General features: G+C 37.1%; 1 protein-coding gene across 1 annotated transcript in view; it reads right to left on the minus strand.

The window, feature by feature from the left end:
• Positions 1 to 468: 468 nt before the first annotated feature.
• SLC5A8 (solute carrier family 5 member 8) overlaps positions 469 to 13,057 on the minus strand; it is a 63,284-nt gene continuing 50,695 nt past the window's right edge. The window contains exons 11-15 of the mRNA XM_060023890.1: positions 12,863 to 12,949; positions 10,596 to 10,801; positions 5,813 to 5,916; positions 2,397 to 2,476; positions 469 to 2,139 (exon numbers count right to left, since the gene is read on the minus strand). Of these exons, the coding sequence (XP_059879873.1) occupies positions 2,014 to 2,139; positions 2,397 to 2,476; positions 5,813 to 5,916; positions 10,596 to 10,801; positions 12,863 to 12,949 (603 nt within the window). The 3' untranslated portion in view covers positions 469 to 2,013. The remainder of the gene's footprint in view (positions 2,140 to 2,396; positions 2,477 to 5,812; positions 5,917 to 10,595; positions 10,802 to 12,862; positions 12,950 to 13,057) is intronic.

Below are 13,057 nucleotides of genomic sequence, written 5' to 3' on the forward strand. Positions count from 1 at the left end.
GCCGGGGACACGGGTTCGTGCCCCGGTCCGGGAAGATCCCACATGCCGCGGAGCAGCTGGGCCCGTGAGCCATGGCCGCTGAGCCTGCGCGTCCGGAGCCTGTGCTCCACAACGGGAGAGGCCACAACAGTGAGAGGCCTGCGTACTGCAAAAAAAAAAAAGAATATATTCCATAACTGCTTGGCAGTCAGAAAAGAGAAAAGATTATTTAAATAACCTGATTTTGATTTCCAAAATTGAAGGAAAGTACACACATGTGCATTAGAATTACTAAATAAATAACAATTGTTCAAATCACACTCATATAAAACAAATAAGATTATATCTTCCTACTCATTAAAAAATCATAGGAAGAGTTACAAAGTTTGATGGATGCTTACAAATATGTTGATTAAAAAATAACAACTATACACATAGAAAATATGTGAATATATCATTAATTTAAATGTATAAATCTCTTTGCTTTAGATTAATGCTATTTATTTTTTATTAATGTTTCTTAATAACATGAATAAAACATTAACATTAAAAACATTTCTTAATGTTTTTAATTGCCAACCTCTGTACAGCATGCTCACCTAAATATCAGACAATAAGCAAAAATTATTTAATCATAAAATATTTTAATGTACCTAAATATTTCACACATTATTATTTTAAAACAGTGTGATGCTTAAAAAAAACCCTTCTAAACAGTATCTAATGTGTGAACTGTAGAAAAAAAATAAGTTATTGATGAAAGCCTGTAACCAAAGTCTTAGCTAGAAATGTAGGAAAATAAAATAAACTTTGAGATTACTACTTAAAATTTTAAAGCATGGAACATAGCATATATCCAGTAATTCTGGAACACTAAACAAAAATAGTAGTATTTGCCTATGTAATTTAGCTCATCAACCAGGTGGATACCTTGGAATTCAATATGTCTAAGCAAATGTACATTTAAATTTAAATCATTGCAAATTAGTTGACATTCAGCTTCATAGCATCCAATGGAATCATCTAATTCCACAGAGCTTACCCATTTTTAATTGTGTAAATGTTCGTGGATCACCAAATCTGTAAGTACCTAGCTGCAAGTACTTTGGTCAGTATAAGGCTCATGGGAGTCTATATTTATAGGCCAAGACGCAGTGAACCAGGATCTGGGGTAGCATGATTCACATTGGGTGTCTCAAGACAACACAAGCCCAAGGCAATAGAGTGAACAGGAAATCAGGAAGGCAAAGGTAATATGTGCAACAAAACCAAAGTTAGTGGCTGAGAAACCAGGAATCCAGATAAGAACCAGAGTCTAAGAAAGGCAATATGAACAGCCAATGGCCAGGAACTCTAGTTAACAAGCAAAAAGGCACAAGAGATGCATAGCACCAAAAAGACCTTGACCGTTGGGCCCATGTTCTGTCCCAAACAGGATGCTTCTTGATTACCACCCTTCCGAGCCAGAATCAATTCCAAGATTAAACGTGCCCTGGGCTGACAGGGGTTGATGAGAAGCAAAGATCGAGACAGCACAGACCTGTCACTTCATCGCTCCCTAAGAACAGAGTACGCGGTAGGAGGGAGAAAGGTCCTTTTCAATATTAATTATGATTTCGGCAAACTCCAAAATATATGCTAGCACCAAATGCAGGGAAATATTTTTAATGATGCCCTAATTTAAGAATATGCTTTTGACCATCGAGTACGTGTGTATATGTGTGTATTAGCTTTTCAGCACATATGTAGTCACAACTTTCAAAACTTTCACAACTTGCACAACTACAGCTTCACTGATATAATAGTAGAGAGATAGAGGAAAATACTGATGCTGAAACTCTTACATTCAGAGTAGCATCAATTAATGAGTATAGAAAGTAAAAGTCAAAATTTGCTTTAACAAAAATGTATCCCCCCCCAAAGTTCCCCAAAACACTCATGATAGGACAAAAAAAAATCTAGACCTGATCCAATTATCTTAAAAAACATATAAAACTGGGACACTGTTTAAGATAATTTAGCATCACAGCTGCTTCACAAACGAGTCCCATTGATCTTGCCACTTTGATCTGTGCAGTTCAATTCAATATGGTTGAAGCCAGGATTATCAGTTCCATCATCTTCTATTGGATGAGATTTATAGTCTAAAACTTGCTTCTTCTAAAAGAAAATGTTAACATGGTGATTAGAAAAAAGAAACTGTTTGTTCAACTCTAAATAATTGTTATTACTACTTTTCTTTCTCTAAATCAGCTTCATAGTCTATTGAGGCAGAGATAAACAACAGAAATAAATCATTTAAAAAAGGAAGGCAAATACCTTCCTTGTCCAAAAGAAAGTCTGAGGAGTAACCAGTATTCTGTCCTGGTGATAAAAGCACAGTCTTACTAATTTAAGGAAAAAGAAAGCCAACTCACTTTCTTAAAAATGTCAAAATTGGATAAAAAGTCCTCTTTGGTTAGTAGGAATCTGGGGTCTATGTTTTGTTTTCTTCCTCCTGAAAAACATACGTTATTTACATTGTTAAAAAGATATCTGTAACTACCCAGCGACGGACCATCATACACACATTTAACTTGGGCACATTCACTTCTATGCACTTATAAAACACAAAGAGAAAGAGTCTTTTAAATAGTGCTGGAGACTTAGCCTACCATTTCTCTTCCCTCAGTCAGTCTCAGATTCTGCAAGCCTGTCAGTGATACATATGAGTCTAGTGTTTAAAGATAAATAAGGTGATTGTTAAATGCAAGCCAACTGTCTCATCTGGTATCAACTAGGGAAGAGTTATCTGGCCCAATACTGGTAGGAAAACTGGTTTAAATGCATCCTTCATGATCTACCAATAAAATATCAAACCTCTGCTTGATGGAGTTGCCCTTCCCCAGTTTAGTGGCTATGAATGTGTGAAGAAATGCAGGAAATTATGAATTGTTGGATAAATTATTTAAATGAAAACCAGTATGATGATAGGTGTTTGATCCAAATTCTCTTCCCTAAAGTTTTGCTCTACAAAAATTATTCTTTGGCTCGGTATTTTATTTGTGAATCAGAGAGGAGGTTTTAAAACTGTGTATCTCAAAGAGTTGTTCTCCAACTACCTCTATCCAAATCACCTAGGAGACGTACCGAACATGCAGATTCCTGGATTGCAACCTGGACTGACCCAACTAGAACCTCTGTGGGTGGAGCCACTGAGTCCTGATTTTTACCAAATTTCCAAGGTGATTCTTCTACCCTCTAAAGTTTGAGAAACACCATTTTAGTTTAAATACTAGATTTTTCATTAAGGGAACCTCTGTTGTTCAGGAGATGGGTTCAACCTTAAATTAATTCATTCAATATCGTTGAGTGCCTACCATGTTCTAGAGACTCTACCAGGTGCTGGAGAGACAGAGATGAATAAAATAATCACTGCACTCATAGCTCATAGTCTAGGTAGGAAAATATTTACCCCACTTTACCAGTGAAGAGACACATTCATGGTGCACCATCTGTGATTAGGTGAAGCTGAAATGCCAACCAAGTCTGTTTGGCCTGAATTCCTACATATTCCTAGTATCCTACAGTAGATCTTTAAATATATTTCCCAAGGAGCATCAGGATTTTATGCTTCTAGACTTTTTTTGCAAGGTTCTCACTGATGGTATGAAGTAGGAATAAGTTATATATGAGATTAATGAAGTTGAAGTGTTTTTTAATCACTGGATGCCTGTTCACCTTCACTTTTTAAAGCAAAAGATAAAGCTGTAGAAGGTTATCAGAATCAAAGTATTTAAGGGGGGGAAAAGGAGCACTCAGAGGGAGTACTCGGACACTGCCATTTTTTTAAGGGAAAAAAAAAAGGGTTGAAAAAGGACCAAAGGTCAAGTAGGAAAAGGAGATTGGTTAGGTGTGTTCCAGATCTGAACAGTTGGGTTATTGGTGAGAAAAGTTTAAGATCTGTCTTAAAATATATCACAACAGATAAGAGAGTAAACCTACTGTGCTGGAAATTTTACTTAACGAGAAAAAGCGTAGTCCTTTTTGAAACGAAAGAGAATAGTTTAAACAACTGTTTGAGAGGTAACAAATAGCTACAAACGTTATTATACGTTTACAATAATTATAAATTGTAATGTCTAAATTATAATTATATAATGTTAATATAATCATTGATACAATTATATTAATATCACCACTAATTATTAATATAATTTATTAATTATAAATACACATCCTGTGATGTAAGTATCACAGAAGTTTCAAAGACAGTGCTATCCAGGTCCCAAAAAACAATGAGAGACGGTAGAATTCTGTAAAGTAGCACCGTGCTGGTAGACTTACAGCATAAAGCAAACAAAGACATCAGGCATACTTGGACAAATTATAGGATTTCTGACGAGTCATAACACACTGGATAAAGAAGGCAGGGGAGCTGCCTCCCCCTGCCTGGTTGCTCTGGATGTGTATGTGTGAGGAAACGTAGGAAATGAGGGAGCCCAGCACTCCTCCCTAACTCCACACTACGGCCCTGCTCCAAGCCACCGTGATTGCTCACGTGGGCTACTGCAATAGCCTCTACCTGCCCTCCTTCCCTTACAGAGTATTCTCAAAACTGAATCAGAGCACTCCTTTGAAAATTACTGGAGAAGTCATTTTAAAAATAACCCATGTAGTAAACCTAAGAGACACAGAGATGGAAAGTAGGAGAGAAAAGATAAGAAAATCAGAAGGACTGTCCAAGTTTAAAACATATGACTAACAGGAGTTTCCAGAAAGAGAAAACAGAAAATGGCAGGAAATTACAAAAGAAATAATATAGGAAAGTGCCCTAGAACTGCAGGACATGGGTCTTCAGATTGAAACCCTCCTGAGAGGCTAGGGCAAGGCAGTCATTGTGAAATGGGTCACATGCGAACGGGCAGCAGGCAGCAGGGCACTGGTATTCTCAACAGTAACAAGGCAAGTCGAAGAGAAGTAACACAGCCTCCAGGTACAAGAAAGTTACTCTCAACCTAGGATCCTCTACTCAAATTATCAGCAATTATCAAGCATAAGGAGGAATTAAAGACTTTTTTTTTTTTCAGCTATGCAATGTTTCCAAGATCTCTTGTCCACCCCTTCTCAAGAATGTGCTATAGGATGTGCCCCATCCAGTTGAGGGTGTAAACAAGAATTAGGAGTAATGGGATACAGGCAGCAGGGAATCCAACACCGGAGGGAGACCAAGAGAATTCACAGAACGAGGACAAAATGAAGTCCCAGGGTAACAGTTCTATAGCAATCCCAGAGAGCTGTGTATGCTATATTATTGGTTTGATTTCCTTTAACAATTATTCTTTTAAAGGTTATGAACATCTGAGAAAGGCTTCACACTATGTTTAGATATCAAGATCATAATTATTATTCCTTACATGTGTATACTTCTTTACAAAGCGTCAGTGCAGGACAATGAGACGATCATGGCACAGAGCTATTGTAATGGTATGTGTAAAATCCCTAGCACTGTAGTAGCTATACACAATTTCTTCAAGCCTTTTATTTTTTATCTTACAGAGACCTGTGAGATAGGCAGGTCAATTATTATCCTCATTTTATACATAGGATAGCTAAGGCTCAGAGTAGCTATGTAGTAGCTATAAGTTCTTTCAGCTAATAAATGGCATAACAAAGATTCAAATTGAGGTGGGTCTTCTGTTTTCAAGACCAGGCCGTAAAATTTCCCATGAGTAAGATGGAACAAATAATTAAACTAGTTGTTAGGACTATAGTAAAATAACATAAATACGTATAAAACAGATATAGTAAAAACTAATGTAACGGTAATACAGCAATACTAATGTTTAGTTACCTGTTGATAAGCTGATAAGCATTCCCACAAATAACGTTACCAAAGTTCCAACAGTACTGAAGTATAGATATGATAAAGAATACCAGTTATCCATCAGTGGAGTCCTAAGAGAGAGCAAAAGCATAACCGTAAGATTTCATGCATGCTACTAGCAGCTAACAGTATGTGTCAATAAACCTCATGGCAAAGTCAAAATATAATATTTAATCATGTTTTTAACGTCCACATCTGCTGTTCCAATTTTATCTTACTGGATCAGGAATTAAAAGTATGACTTAATCTTAACCACATACTAGAATACTAAATGTCCATGTTTATTCATTCAACTCTGCTTTGTGTCCCAGGTACTGTTCTTGTTATTGGAAAGGCTGCCATAAAAAAGCTGGATAAGGTTGTTCCTGCCCTCAGAAAGTTTACATTCTAATAGAGAAATGTAATGAACAAGTAAACAAATTAATGAACGTCGTAATTCCCACTGGTGGAAAGTATATAAGGAAAATGAAACAAGGTAATGTGACATTAACAGGGTAGAAAAAAGGAACTACACTACAAGGAGTGGTCAGGGAAAGTCTTTGTGAAGAAGAGACATTTGAACTGAGATCTGAATAACAAAAGTTCTTGAGAAAGCATTCCACAGAGAGGTAAACAGCAGCAGACGGTAGCATAACGAACAAGATATAGAATGGTACAAGATGAGCTAGAGGTCTTTTCGTAGGACTTGGATGAGTTTGGACCTTACTCTCTGGATAGCGGCACACATTGCAGTATTTTTATTATTTTATTTTTATTTTTTAAATTTACATTTTATTAGAGTTGATGTGTAATATTATATGTTACAGGTGTACAATATAGTGATTCATAAGTTTTAAAGGTTATACTCCATTTATATTCATTATAAAATATTGGCTATACTCCCCATGTTATACAATGTATCCTTGTAGCTTATTTTATACCTAGCAGTTTGTACCTCCTAATCCCCTACCCCTATATTGCCCCTCTCCCCCTTCCCTCTCCCCACTGGCAACCACCAGTATGTTCTCTATATCTGTGAATCTGCTTCTTTTTTGTTATAGTCACTAGTATGTTATGTTTTTTAGATTCCACATATAAGTGATATCATACAGTATCTGTCTTTGTCTGACCTATTTCACTTCCATTTGCAGCAACATGGATCAACTTGGAGGGTACATTGCAGTATTTTAAGTGGAGGAGTGACATGACCTGATCTGCTTCTAAAACAATTGCTCTAAGATTCCACTTTCAGCTTTGATAGAGTAGACCCACCATCCTGCCAAGAACAAAATATGAAAACTGGGAAATGGGAGGAGGCAGGTTTTTGAAGACCTCAGAGAGATCATGGCAGTTAGAACTTGAGAAGCCAACATCCCAGAAAGAAGGGAAAAATAGAGGTGAGCTAGTTAAATTAAGATAATGTGATATATTGGGCCAAAGACAAACAAAATAGAACCGAATAGAAAACTGAAAAACAGACCCACAGAAAAATAGACATTTGGTTTATGTCAAAGTTGCCACTGCATTGCAAAGTGGGGTAAAAGGAGGCTCTGTTCAATAAATGGTGCTTGGTTAACAGAATATCCATATGGGTCATTTTTAAGTCGTTTGTCATTTACAGACAGTTCTGGGTGTACTCTGATGCTTTCGCAAAAATGTTCCTATAAAAGGGTTTCATCTTCAAGGAATTCGTGGAAAAGACTCTGACAGGTACAGGTTTCTGGTAACTGGCTATACTGCTGAACTGAATGAATAAGCATTTTCAGAACTCTAATGGAAGACTGATGAATTCATAAAAGTGCTAACAAAAGATCAAGATGAAAAAAATTAATTACATGGGACTGAGTGAATTGATGAGGATGATAATAATTTTTGTGACTTTCTGTTTGAATAAAAAAAAAATCCCACAAGGACTCAGAGGCAAAAAATATACAAATCAATTTTCACTGCAAAGTGAAGGAGCTGTTACAGTGGAGGATTACTGGACTGAATGTCAGTATTATGACATAGTATGAGTGTGTTTCGTGTTTGGTAATTGCAATCATCGTTGCTTTTGTTGTGGCCATCCATTTACAATGCTTGGTGTCAGTTTATTTATCTCTTGTAAAAATAAAATACAGTGTGTGTGTGTGAGTTATGAAAAAAAAACAACAAAAAAAACGGTTCTTCTAGTCCAAAAAAAAAGAATATCCATATGGGAAAAAATGAATCTTGATCACTTGAAATCAATTCTGAAGTGGATTACATTTCCCAAGTGGAAATGGTGAACAAGAAAGCTTTCAAATAAAAAAACAGAGGAATAGCTTTATGACCTCAGGGTAGGCAAAGATTTCTTAAATGGAATTCACGAAGGACTAACCATATAGGAAAAGACTGATAAGTTGAACTCAATTAAAATTAAGAAATTCTGACCACTAAAAAGCATCACTAAGAGAGCAAAAAGGCAAGCCAGAGAGTGGGAGAAAAATATTTTCAAAACTTATCTTGTATTTAGAATATATCAAGAAATCCTAAATAAATAAGAAAAGGACAGAGTACCCATTTAAAAATGGACCAAAGATTTCAACAGACAAGCCACAAAAGTAGTTACACGAATGGCCAATAAACATGTAAAAAGGTATTGAACTTCATTAATCATAAGGGAAATGCAAGTTAAAAGCACAACAAGCTACCAATATGTACCCATCAAGTACTAGAAACTTAAATAAAAACTGAATCTGGGTAATTGAACCCCAATACCTAGGCAAACAAAACGTATCTTACTTCACCTTTAGCTGTGCGTTCATTCCCCTTGGACTCTAGCCATACTGAACTATGCATGATTTCCTAAGATGCCATGTGGCTTCAGGCCTTCATGCCTCTGCATATGTTGCCTTCGTTCTGCAACATACACTCCATCTTCCATTTGTTCCCACTGCCCAATCCTGTTCACCTGAGTAACTCCAGTTCATGGAATACTTCTCTAAGAAGCATCTTCCACCCAGGAAGAGTTAGGCTCTTCCTCCTCCTGGATCCCATGAGAGCCTATGAATACTACTGTTCACAACATTGTTTAATTGTTTATTCTCTTGTTCAACTTCTCTTCTGGTCGCTTTCTGTGACAAGAATAACTTTCCAGACCTTCTCCTCTAGCCAACTTCTGCATTCTTCAAGTATTAGTAGATCTTGAAGTCTGTGCTAATCTACACTCCAACTTTGTTTATAATCATTCTTTTAACAAATACTTTCAACTATTTATTAGCTAGTTATTATACTTATCATGCGTACTGAGTTCCTTGTTTTGTGTATAGTGGCATGTTCTCTCCAGCTAGATTATAATTGCCTGGAAGGCAGGAACCACGGTGGATGGGAGGGGAAGACTGTCTATGGATATTACATAAATGGTTAGCCCAGTGCCGGGTGCATAGTTCATGCTCAAAAATTCTTGTTTATTAGCTGAGTTATTTTATAAATAAGCTAACATATAAAAGTGATTGTTATGGTACCAGGCACATAGTAAACCTCAGCTAATTTATTTGACCTCAGCTAATTTATTTGTTTCAGAAATCCGAATAACCAATTTGCCTTACTCTTTTAAATTGAAAGAGACATTTACATAATCAGGACAAATGCTAAGCAAAATTGTAAAACAAAAAGCACGACTTCAACGTCCTCCTACTTACACTTAATTAATAATTGCTCCCTTTTTCACTCTCTAATGACTTCCTGACTACCCCCCCCAACATTAGTGCATTCATGCTTATCCGGACTACTCACTGTATTTCTGTGCACCCCTCTCACCACAGCACCCCACCTAGTCAAACCTTCCCCCATATATGCCTCAGGCTCTGGAACTATCTTTTCTCTCTACCCATGCAGAGTTTACCAGCCTTGAACTCCCACTGACAAGTGTTCTCACTGCTGAATTCCCTCTGGGACATAAATCACCAATGATGTTTATATGTATGGTCACATTCCTTCTCTCAGGAGTGTGTCCATTTTAAGACGGAGATGCCATGTCTTGTCTCTAATGGAATGATTCCCCAATGGTTTCATTCTAGGCAAGCTGGAGCTGGGGCAATACTTTAGGGGAAGTGGCCTCATCTTTGTATTCCTTGAATGTATCCATGCGTTTTGTGGATATATATCAATACATCTCCACTAAGGGGAGTCTTGCCCTCACATCCACTGTGCGGTGAAATAGTGATACAAAAAAAGGTCTACATCATTTCATTAAATCAGACAATATCAATATCCAGAAGCTCAAAAATGTACTGCATAACTGAAAACTCTAGCAGGAAGATCACCGCTGTGACTTATTGCCAACGCTCTAAAGATATGGCATCTTTAAAACTGAACAAATAGCAATTACCCAACATATTTAGATAAACTGTAGCTTTTAGCTGGTAAAGGCTATACTTCAAAAACTATATATGCAATGTGTCTTTTAGCATTTTAATTTTCATTTTAAAGGTTTTTCAGTGTACAGAGGCATTTTTTCATTCAACTGGAGCCAGTATTTATTAGCATTTACCCATAAAAGAATTTTTTTTTGTTACTATTCAAGTCTCCTCTGCATCTGTAGGTGAGGTAGACGTTTCTATTGAAACTAAGAAAATATGGCGTTTTTTTGCTATTTCTGAACAAAATATCATAGCCAGAAAGCCACATGGGCTCTCCCCATTTCAGAATTAGGCAAAATCACAGCACTGAAGGCAAGAAAAGCAACTGGGGTTCTCTAACCGTCACACACATTTTAAAAAATACAACAGTATAAAGCTCAGTTCAATACCTTTCAACGTTGTATACTTGAAAAGCACTGGTAGAAAATGGCACTTCTGTGGTTGTCATCCAATCTGTCCCATTGTATGTGCTGTTACAGCCGTAGGTTTCAAGGCTTAATGGCATAGTTCTCTCAGGAAGTGGAGGATAAAGTTGAGCTCCAATTCCGACCCACAAAGAAATGGTAAATCCAGCCAGCAGACCCACAAGTGCTCCCTGCAAAACAGGAGTACTTCTCAAAAAAAATAATACAGTTTGCTTTGAAATGGAAGTTAACGTTAGGAGCTTAAGCTCAACATGGTCCAAGCCAAATTTACCAGTCCCCTCCTAAAACTCTTTTCCCCTGTAAGCTCCTTGCCTCTTGCCAAGAGCAGCATGGGTCCCTGGTCCCTCAGCCCAAAGCCCTGGGGTCTCTGGAACCCCCCCATATAATTCGTATCTCTATCTCGCCAATCACCAATTCCTGCCCATTTTTCTTTTCCTTTGTCTCATAATTCCATTCCTTCCACTCTGTTTCCATGGCCAGCACTCTGTTTTGGCCTCCTTGTCTCTTTACACCCAATAACTACAACAGTCATGCAGCTGACTTCAGGCCAACTGTTCCCTCTATTTTCATTTAATCCGTGAAAAAATGGCATGCCATCTGAGCAGCAACAGACACGAAGAAGAAAACATCCACAGAATTTATTCCTATACATAGCAACATGCATGTCTGTAACTGTACTGCAGGAAAATTAGGGGAAAATAGCCAGCTGTTTTCACAAATGACTGCAAGGGTACATTACATACAACCAAACCATCTCTAGAGATAAGTGGAGATTTCCTCTCTGAAGACATTTGGTTTCCCAGTCTTTGGAAGACGTTGGGTTCCCCTGCCTGCTTTTCACCAGTAATCCAAGTAGTTTTGATCAGTCAGTCAGTCCTTGAATGATTTAAGCCCTAGTTCCAAATGATGGAGATGAAAGCAAATCTTGAGCTGGGAAGCGCCTTCCTCTGTGGTGAAATTTCTCCCCTTTCTTTAAGAATAATGATCAGATATGACGACAGGAATAACAGTTCTTACTTCCCCTTCTAAGGGCGTGTTGGACCTAGTCAGCTATAGCATTTCTGGAGGCAACTCGTGGTGGAAATAAATGTCAAAAATCAAAAGTCAGTCTTCTTTTAATATTTCAGGCGCTCAACAAACCACTATGCATTTCATAATGCAAAGAATCCCATCAAAGCTTCAACATTCTGAGGTGGACACAAACTGCTCTCTTTCATTTTGATTAATTTCTGCCAAACTAGCTTTTCATATGACACTTTGTTGAGAGTTAGTGCTAACAATAATAACGATGATAATAGCCCTTATTAGTATCTGCCTTACCAATTCCTAAGGCCTCATGAGGAAAATGGAATTCTAAATGTACAGGCATAGTTCTGCAGTTGTTCCCCATCTGTCTGAAACAACCGCACATACATTACCAGCTTTCCCTGAACTTCAGCTTACAGCAGGACTGAACGAGTGGAGTTCCTCCAGCATTTCAGAGAAGTAATTTCAATTTCACTTATTCTAAACAAAACTTGGCCTCAAAGCACAGATATGTCTGTGTAGAAGAAATGAGCTATTACCTCTTTCTGAATACAATTCCCAGTTATAATCACTCCTTTGGGTCTAAAACCATGTTGGTGGAGCTACATCTTTAAATATCAGGAGTGTAAATTTTCTGACCAAAGTGCTGAAGATTTTATCCTATTTCTTCTCTTCACTGTACTCCGGCTAGTCAGGTATCCTCAGCTCTACTGCCCTGAAATCTTGCATATCTGAGCCTGTCGATCTCCTTTAAATCCTAGTGATTAATTTTCAAGAACGGCAAAAAAGTAGATGCGTACAAAATGTTTTTCCTTTAGTTATATAATATTCATAATATATATTGTAGTATATATTATGTATCATATTGTATATTGTTTCATAATATATATCCTTTAGTTATGCTATATAATACTCTATAATATATTGTATTTATAAATATCATGTTATTATATAATTTAATTGTATGATATTCATAATATATATTATTCTGGTAGTTTCCATTTAGTTTCACACATGCAGGGTCCCAATGCATAGTACGTTCATTGTGTATCCCAGCAAAGTCAACATGAGTAATTTAAGACATCCAGACAGGTCACTGATGACAAATATCAAAGGAACCATATCTTTACAATTGAGAAAAAATTATAGAGGCGCTACTGCAGTTGGAAAAGTAGGCTTTACACATATTCATTTTTAATACTTACTATTGAGTTGGCAAAGGGAACCAAAATCCCCAAAGCAAATAAGCCCAGAAGTGGTCCCCCAACCATGCCAAATATGCTGAGTGCGGCCTACAAAAATAATAAAAAGTCATCAATTAGCAATCTCAAATCCAAAGTTAAAATGCTTTAATGTAAGTTCATCAGGATGAGGATTTAAAGTATTCAGCCTCCTCCTGA

This window comes from Delphinus delphis, chromosome 11 (assembly GCF_949987515.2).
Source record: "Delphinus delphis chromosome 11, mDelDel1.2, whole genome shotgun sequence".
In the NCBI taxonomy this organism is placed as follows: Eukaryota; Metazoa; Chordata; class Mammalia; order Artiodactyla; family Delphinidae; genus Delphinus; species Delphinus delphis.